Consider the following 15,424-nt stretch of genomic DNA (forward strand, 5'->3'; position numbering starts at 1 on the left):
ACCGATCTTTATTTTCTTTCGAAGCGCGCGAGTTCGTTGCATGATTGCGTCTTGCGATATCAAATCTAGTCGTAGATTTCATTTGGAGATTAATGAAAAAATCTCTGTTTCTACAATTTATATAAGCCAATTTGTATTTATAGAGATAATTAAATATAAAATGTTCAAATAGAAATTACTCGATTTAGATTGACAAAAAAACAACATTGTAAATATTGAAAGTATTGAAAACTTCTGTTACGGTATAGTCTAGATCTTTGTAATCGATTTCTTACTAACCATGCGCCAAAATCTGTAATATTTAACATTTTATCACAACATAACATTGCTATTGACGGTCTACTCTAGATCTAGATATAGATTTCTCGAGTCTAGATCGAATCATCGTCTAGTTCAGATCCACATGCTGTCTAGATTAGACTAGACTCTATATAGAATTCTAGGTATAGATCTATTATATTATAGTAATAATAAGGCTAAGGCAATTATTATTTATTTATTATAATTATAATTTACAAACAACTTCTCTTGAACTTGCCTTTTAATTTTAACTTTTAAAAAGTTTTTATTTGTGAGTTTAAAATATAAAAATAAATCTTTTATTCATTTTTAATAAAGTCTAAATTTTACTCATCTACTAGACTCTCTAGTTTAATTTTAATAGTCTAGACCTTCTTACAGTTACAGTACTACTAAGTACTAGATTTAGATTATTTTAGATCTATATTAGAATCTAGATCTGATCACTAGGCTGACTAGGAGTCGGTGTCACCCCGGTGTGGCAAGCTTTAGCTTGTGTTGAGACTGAGTAGTGTTGATTTTTTCCTTGGGGTGTCACCCCTTCCCCACCCAGGAAAAAAATAATCTCACCCTATCATCCTATTAGATGTAAACTATGTTGAAAAATAAATGTTTTGTAAGCTTGAAAATGGTTTTTGATTCTATTTTACAATGTCGACAATGTTGTTGTTTTTGACATTTTATCAAAAAAGTTATTACATGAATCATAAATTTGATAAATTAAAAATGAACAATTACTCTAAATGTCAAATGAATTATAAATTGAGTTGAGCCTATTTTTATTTTATAGATTATTTAAGAACTCCTTACAAACGGAAGAGGTTTTAAAAAAATTTAAAGTAGACAGTGTTTCTCAGCTGCTTCCAAAAAGAAAAAAAACAGGTTTATGTCCTACGAAATATTGTCGAGCAAAGCTTGGAATACTGACAAAGGATGTTGATCAGTTTTGTAGATTTAAAAAAAGTCTATCACTATCAGAATCACTGGAAAATAGCAAGAGAATAAGGCATCTCACAACAATTTGTCCAGATCCAGCGAGATGTCTAAAGCAAGACATGGCGTAAAATAAACCGAGTTGGATTTTGCAGACTACATACTTACTCATAGCATTACTTTGAAATACAATTAAATTAGAAACAAGATGAAAAGACGCCCTTAAGGTTATGTAAATTGGGTGCAGGTTACCCAGTACAACCATTAATATTGGTCATACAGATTTCTGTTTCTCAACATATTACAATAAAAAATGTTACGTTTGCCACTCAACTGGTCAGAAAATATGTTTAGAAAGCTACTTAACTCTTTCTCTCCTAATTGACAATACCATCGTTTATTTGACCTCATTAAATCAATGTTTGATTTTATAAGTGTTACTTTGTGTTGTGTTATATAATAAAGAGCATGCATTTTCCTTTAATTCTATACCAAAATAAAACACTTTCTGATAACAAACGAAAAAGTTATTCCATCATAAAAAAAATGTAATCATACCATGGTAAAAAAAAATACTAATGAGCAAAATGAAGAATTCCGCCGGAAAGTGGAAAATAACTACAGAGAGAAAGCGTTAAACTCACTCAGATCCCCCCGGTCGCCAAGCCTTTTTTTACATTTATGAGCTTCAGAAACTTCTACGTCTACTGCGCATTATTTTTCTGACAATAGGAAGATTACAAGTCAAATAATAGAATTAAATTAAGAAGGTTTGGGACATGTTGATACTGTGAGAGACATTCGAGTTGCAATTTTTATTTTTAAAAGTTGTATTTTGGAAAAGTCCATTTTTTCAGCGTGGGTGTCACCCTGTGCGGCAAAGCACCCCCCTTGTGACACCACTGGATCTAATTCTAATACTAAATAAATTTTATACTATGTCACTAGATTCTCTAGATTCTAGAATGTTAGACTCTATATAGATAATCTAGATCTACTAATAATATTGTAATAAACTATAGAGTCTAGATTTCTTTGGAATTCGGAACTGATTCTTAGATTACTTTTAAAATTATCACTAGATCTATCTTTAAGTTATATTTTTAAATTATATGTAGATCTAAAGTAATCTAGTCTAGACTCATTACTCTAATTTATAGATCTAATATAAATATAGATCTAGATTTTATAATTTAATCAGATCTACTAACCTAGAAAAATAGATCTAATTAAATGAGGTACATCTATTGAAAATCTATTCAATTTATAACTAGATCTATATCTATATTTTAAAAAAAATATAGATCTAGATTATATTCTAGATGTTCAAGAAATTACTCATCAATTTGTATTTAATTTATTAGTAAATATGTGTAGTGCTGGTGCACTAATTTAATAGATTTATATTTTAATTTCTGTAGTCTATATTATATTCTAGGATTAGAAGTTCAAGGATGCAACAGGGGATTCAAAGAAGGATATTACATGCTTTGTTACACTTTGTAAAAAATATGTATAGTGCGGGTGCATTATTATATGCTAGGATCCAACAGGTGATTCTAAGAAGGCCAGAAGGTATTACATGCTTTGTTTAAAATTGTGCTTTACTGGCCATTTATTTGAGGGATGCAAAAAAAAAAAAAGTGGGGCAGCCAAAAACTTAGTGGTTTGGAATGAAGACTTTCTATTGGTTGGAGGAGGCCAAAAATTGTTAGATGTTATTGAAATGCTGAGTGTTCCACTGAAAATACAAGGGCCAAAAAAGTGCATTGTTGCGTGTGAGGTGTTTCATTTAAAACATTGAAAGTAGTAACATCATAACTATGTCTTAAATGTGTAGGTAGGTGTGATATAAGAAATGCTGGCTACAACTACAACTGATGGGCCTATGACTAAGAAGTTTTTGTGAATAATTAGGGGGTTTCAACTGGGTTTTAATGAATTGCCACAACATAAACGAATGCCAGTGTGTCTACTCTGAATGAAAACATTTTCAAATGATGCTTTGAAACCAAGTCGGCTTCAGGAACATATAGCTTTATGACAAAAGGACAAATTTTTATAATCTTCATGAGCAATAAAAAAAACAACTCTTTTAACTATTCAAACAGTATTTTAAAAAAATATATAAAAAAATAGCTAAGCAGAAGATTGTTTACTGACCTCTCACAAAATTGCAGAGCTTATTTTGTTTTAAAAAAACTTCATCATTCCAGTTTTTACAAGAATCATTTTCTAATGAACTTCTCAACTTCTGAAAGTATTATCAATATGACACTTTGATTTAAAGATGGATTTATGAAATGGTCCCTTTTGTGAAGCAACAAGTTATAAGGAAACTTCTAATTACAAAATTTTCTTTACAAATTAATTTATCAATTTGGATTTATAATTCTTCATTGGTACTTGGTTATGTAAGATAATCATCATGTTGTTGATGAGGCACTTTTTTTTTTTTTTCTTCTAAAAAAAACTTATCTGTGGCCACAAAAGTGAATCTATTTTTACTTCAGTAAATAATTTTTGTGTGCAAGTGATGTATGAAGACCACTGGTCTTATTTTAGGTTAGATAATAATGAACTGTTGAGATATTAAGTATTTTTTTGTTATTGATTTTATTTTAGTGAAGATTGATTGATTGTGATTAGTCTAAACTTTTGGGTGGGGAGGTGCATATATATGTATGTAAAGTTACATTGGATTGTTCTGCATTTATGTTTTACCATTCTGGAAATGTCCCGAACACAATTTCTTTTTGAGTGTTGTACATTTTTATAAATTTCTTTTCTTTGATTTTTAAAGCAAAATAATAAGTTAATATATTTTTAGTATCTAAAAGACATTAAAACACATAAGCAAATTTATAAATACATGTTTATGAAACATTATATCACAAATAACACATTTTTATGTATACATTTTTAAGTAGCACATACACCCCTTTTTTATGTCAAATTTTAACTATATGTAGTGAAACATTACAACTTATATGTGTAATTGACAAATGGATGACAAGTTTATAGATCTATTTTTTCAGTTTTTCTAGATGTAACCATTACTGGGCTATGAAAATTCAAATGCCAAAAATTGCTTGACTTGGCTGAACGCGAAGGCAGTTTTACTCTATATTAATAAAACTACTTTCTGCCTGACTCTAGTCTCTAGCAAGTGTTTCAAAGATAGTAGATGTAGCACAGGTTCCATTTTTATCACAAACTATCAGGTTCCTTTTGTTCATGGAATTTTCTTTGACAACTAGATCTAAAATAGATTTTTTTTTTTAACTATATAAACATAAGAACAAATATTTATATTTGATTTTATGTGGCTGTTGTTAGAGTCTGGACCTAGGCTAAGCTAGATGGACTTTTAATCACAAGTCTGTAGATCTATTTTCATCATTATAATCAAAGAACTTAAAATGCTGATTCAAACGTAAAATGATAATGTTTTTGTTTAAATTTAGGTAGTACTTTTCTCCCGTTCTCAGGAGTTAAAATGAAGTATGTTCTTGTGACTGGTGGTGTTATCAGTGGTGTAGGAAAAGGAATCATAGCCAGCAGCTTGGGAACTTTGCTCAAATCTCGGGGAATACGAGTCACCAGTATTAAAATAGACCCTTACATAAATATTGATGCTGGAACATTTTCTCCATATGAACATGGTAAGTGCTTGCATATTTTGTATGTATATATATATATATATATATATATATATATATATATATTAGTAAGTGCTAGTCCTACATATTTTCCCTTCATGTTGACTTGTTTGTGACTAATATTCATGGATACTGCATTTCATTTGTGTTAACTTTAAAAGTTATCTGTAACACGCATGCTTGAAAGCATGGGGAGCACTGGAATGGGGTAGTACCTTTGATGGTCTGGCATGCTGCACCTTTGGGTGGATGCCTTACTGGTCCCCTTCGAACCTCTAAATCTCTCACATGTGGCTCCTAGCGCCATGCCCTGGGAAAATGCTTCAGCTGGCGGACTAAACTATGTGAGGGGTTGGTGATAACATGGCGTCACTGGGCAATAGGCCTTCTTGGCTAAGGTCAATGGCTGGGGGGGGGGGGGGGGGGGGTTGGGATAAAATAAATGCCAGAGATAAAATCATTATTGGTACATGGAATGTGAGATCACTGAGAGACTAAGGAAAAGTGGATGATATATAAGTTGGATATATTGACGACACCAAATGTACTTGTGCATAGTCCAGTGTTGTGTGACTAAATCCATGAAGACTTTTGCATCTTTTGTTACTTTGCAATTTAATAATACTTCTAGAAATATCATATTTTCCTTACTGCGAAGTCTTAAGTTTATTTTTAGCTCCCATACTATTTTTTTTTTATTTGGCCGTGACACTATTTCAATGGGCTATGGAATAATAATCTAACGTAACAACTTTTCTTGTCATTGACAACCTTGTCTTGTTTTATCAAATGACAGTATCAAATAAAATAATTTGAATAAGCACAGTTTTCGGCTAAAATAAATATTTACAAAACTAACATTTGACTGCTATATTAGAGCTTGTAATATTAATAAAAAAAAAATATTTTAAAATTTAAATATCCACACATACACAGAAATAAACACCAACAAAAGGGCATATAACTGGATGGTTGCCTGGACGTTTGGTTTGCACTCTGGACATTTGTCCTGATGGGCCTGATTGGAATCCTGCCCTGTATAGCTGCCTGGACATTTGGTTTGCACTCTAGACAGTTGTCCTGATGGGCCTGATTTGAATCCTGCCCAGTGCCATCCCCCTATGTCCCACAATATGTTTGGGCTAGTGTTTAATAATCTTGAATTTTGAAAGAATCACTGAAAACAAAACAAAAACTATACTGCTATTTTTAACCCTTATGCATGAATCATAATTTTTTTGAATCAGAATAAATTCATATATATATATATATGAATATTGTGTATCATCATTTTTTAAAATTCTATATAGATATATAAAATATATATATATACATATATTTATAAAAGATATAATAAAATCTGGCCTGAATAGTGCTTATGTACCAAAACTGAACTAAAAACTTAACTCTAATTGATAATTTAAAAAAAAAAGACTTTTTTAAATATGTAAAAATTATTTAATAGTTAAAACATGACTTCGTGAATTTAATACTGTGGTAATTTGCATCTTATGAAATAATGGTACTTACAGGTGAAGTGTTTGTCTTGGATGATGGTGGTGAAGTAGATCTTGATCTTGGCAACTACGAAAGATTTTTAGATGTAACATTAACTAGAGACAACAATATAACAACTGGTAAAATTTATCAACAAGTAATCAGCAAAGAGAGGAAGGGAGACTATTTGGGCAAGACAGTACAGGGTAAAGCATTTTATCCTTTTCTATATATCGGTTTAAGATTTTTATTTACCTGTTTCATTTGTACTAAGTAAAATTTTTACTAAGCTTTAAACAAAAATATGTATCCATGTTTACAGTTGTACCACACATAACTAATGCCATTCAAGATTGGGTAACTCGTGTTGCCGAAACACCAGTAGATGGGAATGAAAAGGCAGATGTCTGCATTATAGAGGTTTGTTAAATGAATAAACTTACAAAAAAAAATTTATCTTCATGAATTTTAAATTTTACTTAACTAGAAATTTATTAAGTTTTTGCAGTAATATTTTGTTATACAAAATTTAACATAAATTCTTTTTACATTTTCGTTTCTAGCTTGGGGGTACTATAGGTGATATTGAAGGTATGCCATTTGTGGAAGCCTTTAGACAGTTCCAGTTCCGAGTGAAAAGAGAAAACATATGCTGCGTCCATGTTAGTCTTATTCCACAGGTAAGTCGACTTGGTTGTTGCTCTTCATAGGTTACAAAAGTATTATCTATAAATATTAATCTTACTGCTTCTTTTTGTCATTGGGTGGAAGTGACATTTTATTTTGTAGACTACTTTAAAGTTGAATCACAGGAATAGAATGAATATCATCAACATACAATAGGAACAATTCTTTGTCAAACACTTAGAAATTTGTTGACACAGTTCTTACAGATACTTAAATGCTAAACAGCACGTCACAATCTAGAATACACTAGTCCAATAAGAATAGTTTTCTCTTTACCTGAATTATAATGTATTTATTGACCTAAGTTTACATATATCATTCTGTCCTATTTCCCGGGATGAATTGCAAGAACTCTAGCACATTTCAGGACTTAAAACTATATTCCAACCAACCTCTTAAATTACTTATATATGAAAATCAGACTATCTTTCCCAACTTCAAGTCACTTGATAACTCTTTTTTCAATTCTAAGGTACCTCTCACACTCATAATAAACTATCATGCTTAGGATATAATTATTTCTGTCATGTTTAAAGTGTGACTATGGCAAATTATGTATAATTATCTTTTTTTTTTTCATTATTATTAATTTAGCCCAAAACAACCGGGGAACAAAAGACCAAACCTACTCAGTCAAGTGTCAGGGAGCTTAGAGGACTTGGAATCTCACCAGATATAGTAGGTTTTAGTTCTGAGCTTCACTGTTGTGTAAATTGTATCCAAAACTGATAACAGATTCACTATGGTTTTAGTAAGTCTCGTTGTTCTTTTTGTGGTAAAGAATGACATTCTGGTCATTAGTATAACCTTGACATAAAGATTAATGTTACAAATTAAAGAATAATTTGAACCTGCTTGAAATAGATTATAATGTATATATGTTGTTGTTTTTTACAGGTGTATTAATTTTATACTTCCTTTTTTTTTTTTAATAGATTGTCTGTCGTAGTGTTACTCCATTATCTGAATCTGTGAAGGAAAAAATCTCTCTTTTCTGTCATGTTGACCCTGAGCAGGTGAGTTTCCATCGAATGCTTGCACCAGTAACTTTGATAGTAATGCTTTACTGAACCATTGAAGTAGCTCTTGTTTCTTGCAGGTTTACTGTGTCCATGATGTGACCTCAGTATTTAGAGTTCCTTTATTGCTGCAGTCACAAGGAGCTGACGATTTCCTTATTAGTCGTCTCCAAATTGATGTCTCACAGAACAAAAATAGACCTCAAGGAATGACCATGGCAAGTTGGGCTGAGCTAGCAGATCGGTGAGTTTTAGTCTTTGTTTGTTTTGTTGGGGTTTTTTTTTTGTTGTTTTTTTTTTCAACATCTCAGAATTATTTGGAATTGTACTGGGAAAAAAGTGTAGAATGGTTATTTAAACTGTTTAATTCAGTGTCAGAGAGCTAAAGACAGTGCAAACTAAGTGCCAGTGTTTTAACATTGAAACAGCATTATTTAGTTAACACATTACTTTTTTTCTTTTAGACATGACAGACTTTTGAAAGAAGTTTGTATTGTTTTGGTTGGCAAGTATACAGCATTATCAGATTCATATACTTCAGTCATCAAAGCTCTACAGCATGCATCCTTGGCAGTTAATCACAGATTGGACCTCAAAGTAAGCAATAGCACAGATACAAGTTTTATGAGGTTTCATTACATTTATCTAAATCCTTTTTTTTTTTAGTCCCTTAGTTTGTTAGATATTCCACTGCCTGTAGTGTTATCTGCATCCATTTTTTCACTGCGATTTTTATTGCCTCTTTTTCCCTGGTGTCACATGGTTATATTTTGATCGTGACTTGGGTTCCAAAGCGTGTGTAGTGAGGTTTAGACTACTTACAGGACAAACAGTACAATGATGATCAGAATGCACTGAGCAAAACTTGATATAGCAGACATAAAGTTTATTCAAGCACAATATATATATATATATTATATATAAAGCATATAGCATATGAAGATCCAGCCATGTACCGCTGGCTATACAAATAGTTGCACTAAAATATTATCCAAGTTTGAACACAATTACTAAAACACGTTAAATCCCAAATGAATGTATATGTACGTCTGGCAGAAATAGATGACCTTTACATCATCTGCCCTACAGACCACAAGGTCTGAAAGGGGAACTTAACTTTTTTATCTCTGGCAGATAATCAGAGTAGGTAACAACTTTCAGAAGTTAATAAGCGAATAATCTCTGGTGTAGAGGTATGCTCTTCACTGGGCTCTCAAAGTAACTTGCTATATCCCACTTCACTTCCTCTCTAAAGTTCAGAGGTTTTTCTTGTGCATCTAGCACAAATATGATTAATTGATTGCTATCTCTCTGAGGTGAGCACTAGGCTGTGACACCTGGCACTAAAATAAGATCTCAGCAAGATCTGATGCTGTAGCTTAGCCTTGTGGCATCCTAAGTTTACATTTATTGCAGTGGTTATTGCAGTGGTTAGCAGATCACTTCAGTCTTTCTCATTGTAAACAGTCTAAATGCCTAGTAGCTTTAGAAATCTCCAAATGATTTGGACTATTCTTTTCATTTGTATGTAGTGTATAGAAGCTGCTGATCTAGAGCCAGCCATGGAAAATGAGAACCCACAAAAGTATCATGAAGCATGGAGAGAGCTTGTGGGAGCCAAGTAAGTCAGAAATTATTTTTTTTTATAGGAAATAATTACTTGGCTTTCTTTTAGAAAGCTTATGAAATAGTACTACACTTGACAACTCAGTAAAGGTTTTCATAGTTTCAGTTTTGTTGAAGTAATTTCCCTGAACCCTTCTAATTCTCATGTTTGTTTGAGGTTTGTTGATACAAGATACAAAGTTGGCTAGTTTCACTGGTTGATTCTTTGCCCCAGAAACAGGGAAGGGTGACTAAATTGTAACTGGGGACTTAAATCACCTCTTGTGAAGTTATGCTGAAATGATTTATTCTTGGATCCCATTCTTAGTTTGTGTTCTAGAAAATCTTTTGCCATATATCTGAGTTTTACCTTCTCCTAGGATATAAGTAAACAATTATAATATCTTAGTTACTAGATAATTTAATTCCAATTCTGTGACCAGTGCGAAATTGGAGCAGTAATATTCATAAGGGTTATTAAAATGAGTTTGTGTATGTGGAAATAAAGCAATCTTTTGTGTGTTATCTACAGTGGTGTAATTGTTCCTGGTGGTTTTGGAACACGAGGCACTGAAGGTAAAATTTTAGCCTGCAAGTGGGCAAGATCAAAGAACATCCCATTCCTTGGTAAAACATTCTTTTCTTGCCATATATACATGTGTGTGTGTTGTTGTTTTTTTTTTTAATCTTATTTTGATCTGCTTAAAATATATATTATCCTAACCTGTATATAGTATATGTTCAAATTATTTAGCTACATTAAATATTTCTTTACTCTAGCCAGTATTTCTTATTAAAAATGACTTTATATACAATAAGGTTTTGTTGGTTGTGTGTAATCATGATAATTTAGATTTGTATACTCCTGTTAGAAATAGTTTATTGGCCATTATTCAACCATGTTTTCATTTGTTGCTTATCAAAATATTGTGTTGCTTTTAATTATCAATATTCTAATTTGTCATTTAGGTGTGTGTCTGGGTTTACAGTGTGCTGTGATAGAGTTTGCTCGCAGTGTATTAGGATGGAAAGATGCTAATTCCACAGAATTAAATCCAGAATTAAGTCTGGAAAGTAATAGTGCTGTGGTAAAGTATAAACCTTTTTTTTTTTTTTAATAAGATTTGAATATTCTTTCAGAACTGTAGATTATTACATACTGCCTTCCCCAAGCATATAACATACAATGTAAACTACAAAATATTTATAGATATTTTATTTCTGTTACGTTTCATTACCCAAAAGGTCTTGTACTTTTAGGGGGGAGGGGTTGTTACAAAATTAATCAGTTTTTGAAGAGATAAAGAAAAGTATATCAAATAATAAGGGAAAAGATGTAGAAATACCTCTATATGTTTGTTGAATCAATAACAAAAATTGTCAAGGATAATTAAGATGCTTTGGAGTTCACTTATGGAGAAAGATTAAAAAAGTGTTTAATAGCTTCTGTTTTCTGTAGGTTGTAGACATGCCTGAACACACTTCTGGAGATATGGGAGGAACCATGAGGCTAGGGAAACGCAAAACTGTCTTCAGAACTGATCAAAGTGTAATTAGTAAGTTGTGTTATTTGTGTCAAGAAATAGTTGTAGTGCTCATTAACTTTTTTGTTGTTTTTTTTTGTTGTTGTTGTTTTTTCATTATAAAAATTTGTATGTATATATTTTTGATTTATCAGAGGCATGTATAATAATTCTTTTTCAGGAAAACTCTATGGAAATCCAGATTCTGTTGAAGAAAGACACAGACATAGATATGAGGTTTGTATTGTCATTACTCCATGTATACATGTCCCTTACACAAATATTTCTAAGTTACTTAAATGAACCAATAATCTATATGTAAAGTAATAGTGTAATTGCCAGCTAACTTTTTTTACACATCTAATATTATAAAGCAGAAAGTAAAGCATATGTCCCAAATAAAAATCAAAACTGTTTAATCAATCTTGATAAAACTTGGCATAAATGTTTCTTAGAACATAATGGAGACTGTAGTGTATGTTTAATGTCCCTCCTACAACCAAAGCACCCTAAAAATAGACAAAAAGTACCTAATTGTATCTATTAAATAATGAAACAGGATAAACCTGTTTTCACAGTAATTGGATATGAATATAATTGCTGAAAGGGTAAACCCATTTTCATATTCTCCTTTTATTTTCATGGCAAAATTTAAAAATGTGAAGGGAACATTCTCCAAGTTTGAAATAGATTTAAATTCAATCCAGTAATACCCAAACTAAGGCCCACAGGCTGCGGGTCATATCTGGCTAGTTTTAAATAAACAAGTTTTTACACGGTTGCGCAAGATTTTGGCACGATAGGTTCTCACAATCAATAATTTATTTAAACACAAATCTTTTTGTAATAACGTTATTTCACCATACTATACTAGTACCGGTATATGGGTGATTGCAGTGTTTCACATGGCTACCCAAACCCAGTTGTGACTTGCACACCTGATTCAGACAAAGCCCTTGTCTACCAGGGGTCTATTTAAGCTTTCTTAACCTCTTCTTCGTATGTCCTCTATAGGGGTTTTTCTTTGTGCCTCACGTGTGTGTCCTGCAGCCTTAATGGGAGCTTTCCAACTGTTTCTTTCAAAGGCGATCTGCTACTTTCCTTTTTGACAGTGAGCAAAAATGGCAACTGAGTTTATCTTTATAGTACAAATTGATAACAGCATTATGTAATAATTAATTTTCCTAAATGTTACTCTATTTATTTAGGTGAATCCAAGAGTTGTTTCTAAACTAGAAGAAAAAGGGATGAAGTTTGTTGGACATAGTGAAGATGATAAGCGGATGGAGATAATGGAACTTGAAGGTGAGAGAAGTTTTCTATGTAAAATTATGTATTATCTTGCTGTCAATATAAACAACTCTTTTTTTCTATGCAGCCAATCTTTGTGTTTCAAAGTTTAAGAATCAGTAACATCTAATTTTGTACTGTTTCCAGGTCATCCATACTTTGTAGGAGTACAGTACCACCCTGAATATATTTCTCGTCCACTGAAGCCATCAGCTCCATATCTTGGCCTTCTGCTTGCCGCTTCAAACCAACTTCAGACCTATGCCAGCCGTGGCTACAGAGCTTCTCCTAGACTCTCGGAAGATTCAGAGGATGGTGACAGGATTATTGATGCATCTCCCTGAACAGAACAAGAAATATAGTGTAGAATTTGTGTGTGTTTCTTTTTTTCTTGTACTATTAAAAGTTTAGTTATATTGGAGGACCATTAGAAAGTGGTAAATGAGCACATTTTTCTGATGCAGGTTTGCAGAATAAAGCATTGAAACATGTCATTCCATTATTTTTTTTATATAAAACATATCAAATTATCTACATTTTACTGACTGTTTCAAATTTCTCAACTTAAAATTATGTTTTATAAAAGCTATAATAAACTTTTTAAAATTTTTTTTTTTTTTTTTTTTTTGTAGAGTTTTCATTTGTTTAGATGAGTACTTTTTTTGTATTATTATTATTATTGTCTTGTTTCTTTCCCATTAAGCTTATATGTGTACTAATAATTGCCATTGTAAATTTTAAATATTCGCTATCGTTTTACTCAAAGAAGCACAAATATGAGTTTGCTTTTTTAGTTACCAATATCAGTTAAGCTCTATTTTTGTTGGCATTTTAAAAGGTCTTTTGATATTAAAAGTAATTCTTTACAGATCTTTTTGAAAATCTATTATTAGTGGTTATGTTTATTTTCCAGATCAGATGGTCTTTATTAATACTCTGCTGATAATTGAAAACTTTTCATTATTAACACTCTGATATTTAACACCTACTTTTTCTTCAAGTGTAACTTTTGTTGTTGTTTTTTTTTTTTTTTTTTTGTGCATTTATATGGATTTGTTGTACAGGCAGTCATTTAAAATAATGTCTTGCTTTCATTTATGTATTTATATAGCTGCATGATTTGACAAGTTAAGGTTTTACAAATAACAACAGCTTTAGATACTAGTTTGAATTGATTTGCTTTATGGATTTGTTGTAAAGGCAGCCATTACAAAATGACTGATTTGTACTATGTAGCTATATTGTGTTTTAACTATGTAAAGTTGTGATTTCAGACCTTGTGGTCTATAGGGCAGATGATGTAAAGGTCATCTGTTTCTGTGGCCTATGGTTTACTAGGGCGTCATGTGACCAGCACAACGACCAACCACCTTTACTTTTCTCCAACTAACGTTAGGTACCCATTAGAGCTGGCTTGACTTAGAGGCGCCCAAAGATCCTGAATCCCAGTCTTCACCAAACGCTTTACCGCTCAGCCACCGCACCTCCTGTTTTAACTATGGATTTTTTACAAATGACAATAATTCTAGATACTTGTTAAATTCAACAGCATACAATGTTACTGCAAGTTTTAAAATATCATATACATTTGTATAGCTCTTGGTCTTGCGTATTTTCTAAAGCTTAAGATAATATTTAGAGTTGATAATAGCAGTGAACAGTTTTTCAGCAGAAAAGCCACCAAATCTTACAAAAGTTGTATTTGTTTACTTATTTGTGTGTCTTCAAGTGTATCAGCTACTATCAGTTCCTATTTTAGAAAGAACTAAGAATGCACATTGTTTATATTTTTACCCATTTTTTAAAGTAAGATTAAATATGTGAAAGATTTTTTTCTAGAGGACAGTAATAAGAGGCTCTTTAATAATTTAATCACATCCATAAGTAGTACCCACTCAGTAGGACTCTAATCTAGAAATTTCTTTTGTTTATATGTAGAAAATAATGTTCATGTTGACCATACTCATGCGGTTGACAAGCAGGAAGTTGTGTATTGGGTGTGAATGATTTTTGGCTAAAAGTTTGTAAAGAATGAGTTAGGTTTGTAATTATTGGTAGGCTTGTAGTTCATAGCTTTTGATATTCATGCTTATAATGTCAAAACTTTTATCTTTTTACCTACATTTGAGACCCATGGGGAGAATCTGTCAGGTGCGCCTGCGTTTTTGTGATTCACAAACTTTTTGTAAATTGTTTTTTTTTTCTTTGGAAAATTTTGACCACAGATCATTAAAAATGTTTTTATACATTTTGACTTGCAACATTAAGCATTTGTTAACTTGCAAAATTAAGAATTTGTAACATATAAAAAAAAGACAAAGGATTTAAGAAATAAATTCCTTATATTTATTCTTTTATAGTTTGTCAAATGTTTTACATGGTTTGGATGTTTACCATTAAAGATAATTAACATCCTAGCCCAAAGCTCCTACAGAATGATAGTGGATGGCAGCAGAGAAGGTATGAAGTCAGGACCAGGCAGCTAACCAATGCTGTATTGTCATAAAATGGGAAAAGTACAAATGACAGGAATGGACGTTTCTTAAGCAATTTTCTTCAGTTTAATTTGTGGACAAACATGGGGAGTGTCCAGTTATTTGTTACAAATTACAGGCAGTCTTTTAAGTATATCCTGACCTCATTAAAGCAAGAACCAGCTAACAAGCCACTTCAATCAGCTCTAGTATGGTTTACAAATTATTTAACGTTCTAACTCATTTTTATTATTGATATTCGGATTGCCATCCAGCAATTAAGTTTAAATGTTACAAATAGAACTTTTTTTTATATAATAAAAGTACTGAACCATAATCTTCAAATACAAAATCTAATAAAATACTCAGAAAGATAAAGGCACTTTTCTCATTCCATATGCTAGAACTAATTTGTACAAATTCTCGTTCTTCCC

At 31.6% G+C, this 15,424-nt stretch overlaps 1 protein-coding gene across 4 annotated transcripts; it reads left to right on the plus strand.

Annotated features, from left to right (window-relative positions):
- The first annotated feature begins 91 nt into the window (after nt 1-91).
- On the plus strand, nt 92-14,867 carry LOC106072240 (CTP synthase 1-like). Of its 4 annotated transcripts, XM_056032745.1 has the most exons (17): nt 283-443; nt 2,672-2,808; nt 4,725-4,898; nt 6,428-6,598; nt 6,715-6,812; nt 6,956-7,072; nt 7,674-7,757; nt 8,015-8,095; nt 8,179-8,342; nt 8,563-8,695; nt 9,631-9,719; nt 10,236-10,330; nt 10,673-10,791; nt 11,163-11,259; nt 11,408-11,463; nt 12,435-12,531; nt 12,664-14,867. In XM_056032745.1, exons 2-17 carry the CDS (start codon nt 2,688-2,690, stop codon nt 12,858-12,860), a joined length of 1,893 nt encoding a protein of 630 aa, XP_055888720.1. In that variant the 5' UTR covers nt 283-443; nt 2,672-2,687; the 3' UTR covers nt 12,861-14,867. The 4 variants fall into 4 exon arrangements, with proteins under 4 accessions (XP_055888723.1, XP_055888720.1, XP_055888722.1 ...); XM_056032748.1 differs by lacking the exons at nt 283-443; nt 2,672-2,808 and adding an exon at nt 92-242; XM_056032747.1 differs by lacking the exon at nt 2,672-2,808 and having other exon boundaries at nt 284-443; nt 4,701-4,898.
- Nucleotides 14,868-15,424: the final 557 nt, after the last annotated feature.

This window comes from Biomphalaria glabrata, chromosome 6, assembly GCF_947242115.1.
Source record: "Biomphalaria glabrata chromosome 6, xgBioGlab47.1, whole genome shotgun sequence".
NCBI classification, from domain to species: domain Eukaryota; kingdom Metazoa; phylum Mollusca; class Gastropoda; family Planorbidae; genus Biomphalaria; species Biomphalaria glabrata.

Bases quoted from the DNA above. Each gene is read 5' to 3' on its own strand.
- LOC106072240 (XM_056032745.1), top strand. From the start codon at position 2,688: ATGCAACAGGGGATTCAAAGAAGGATATTACATGCTTTGTTACACTTT. The intron at 2,809-4,724 runs GTATTACATGCT...TCCCGTTCTCAG, and splicing joins GATTCTAAGAAGGCCAGAAG to GAGTTAAAATGAAGTATGTT. The intron at 9,720-10,235 runs GTAAGTCAGAAA...TGTTATCTACAG, and splicing joins AGAGAGCTTGTGGGAGCCAA to TGGTGTAATTGTTCCTGGTG.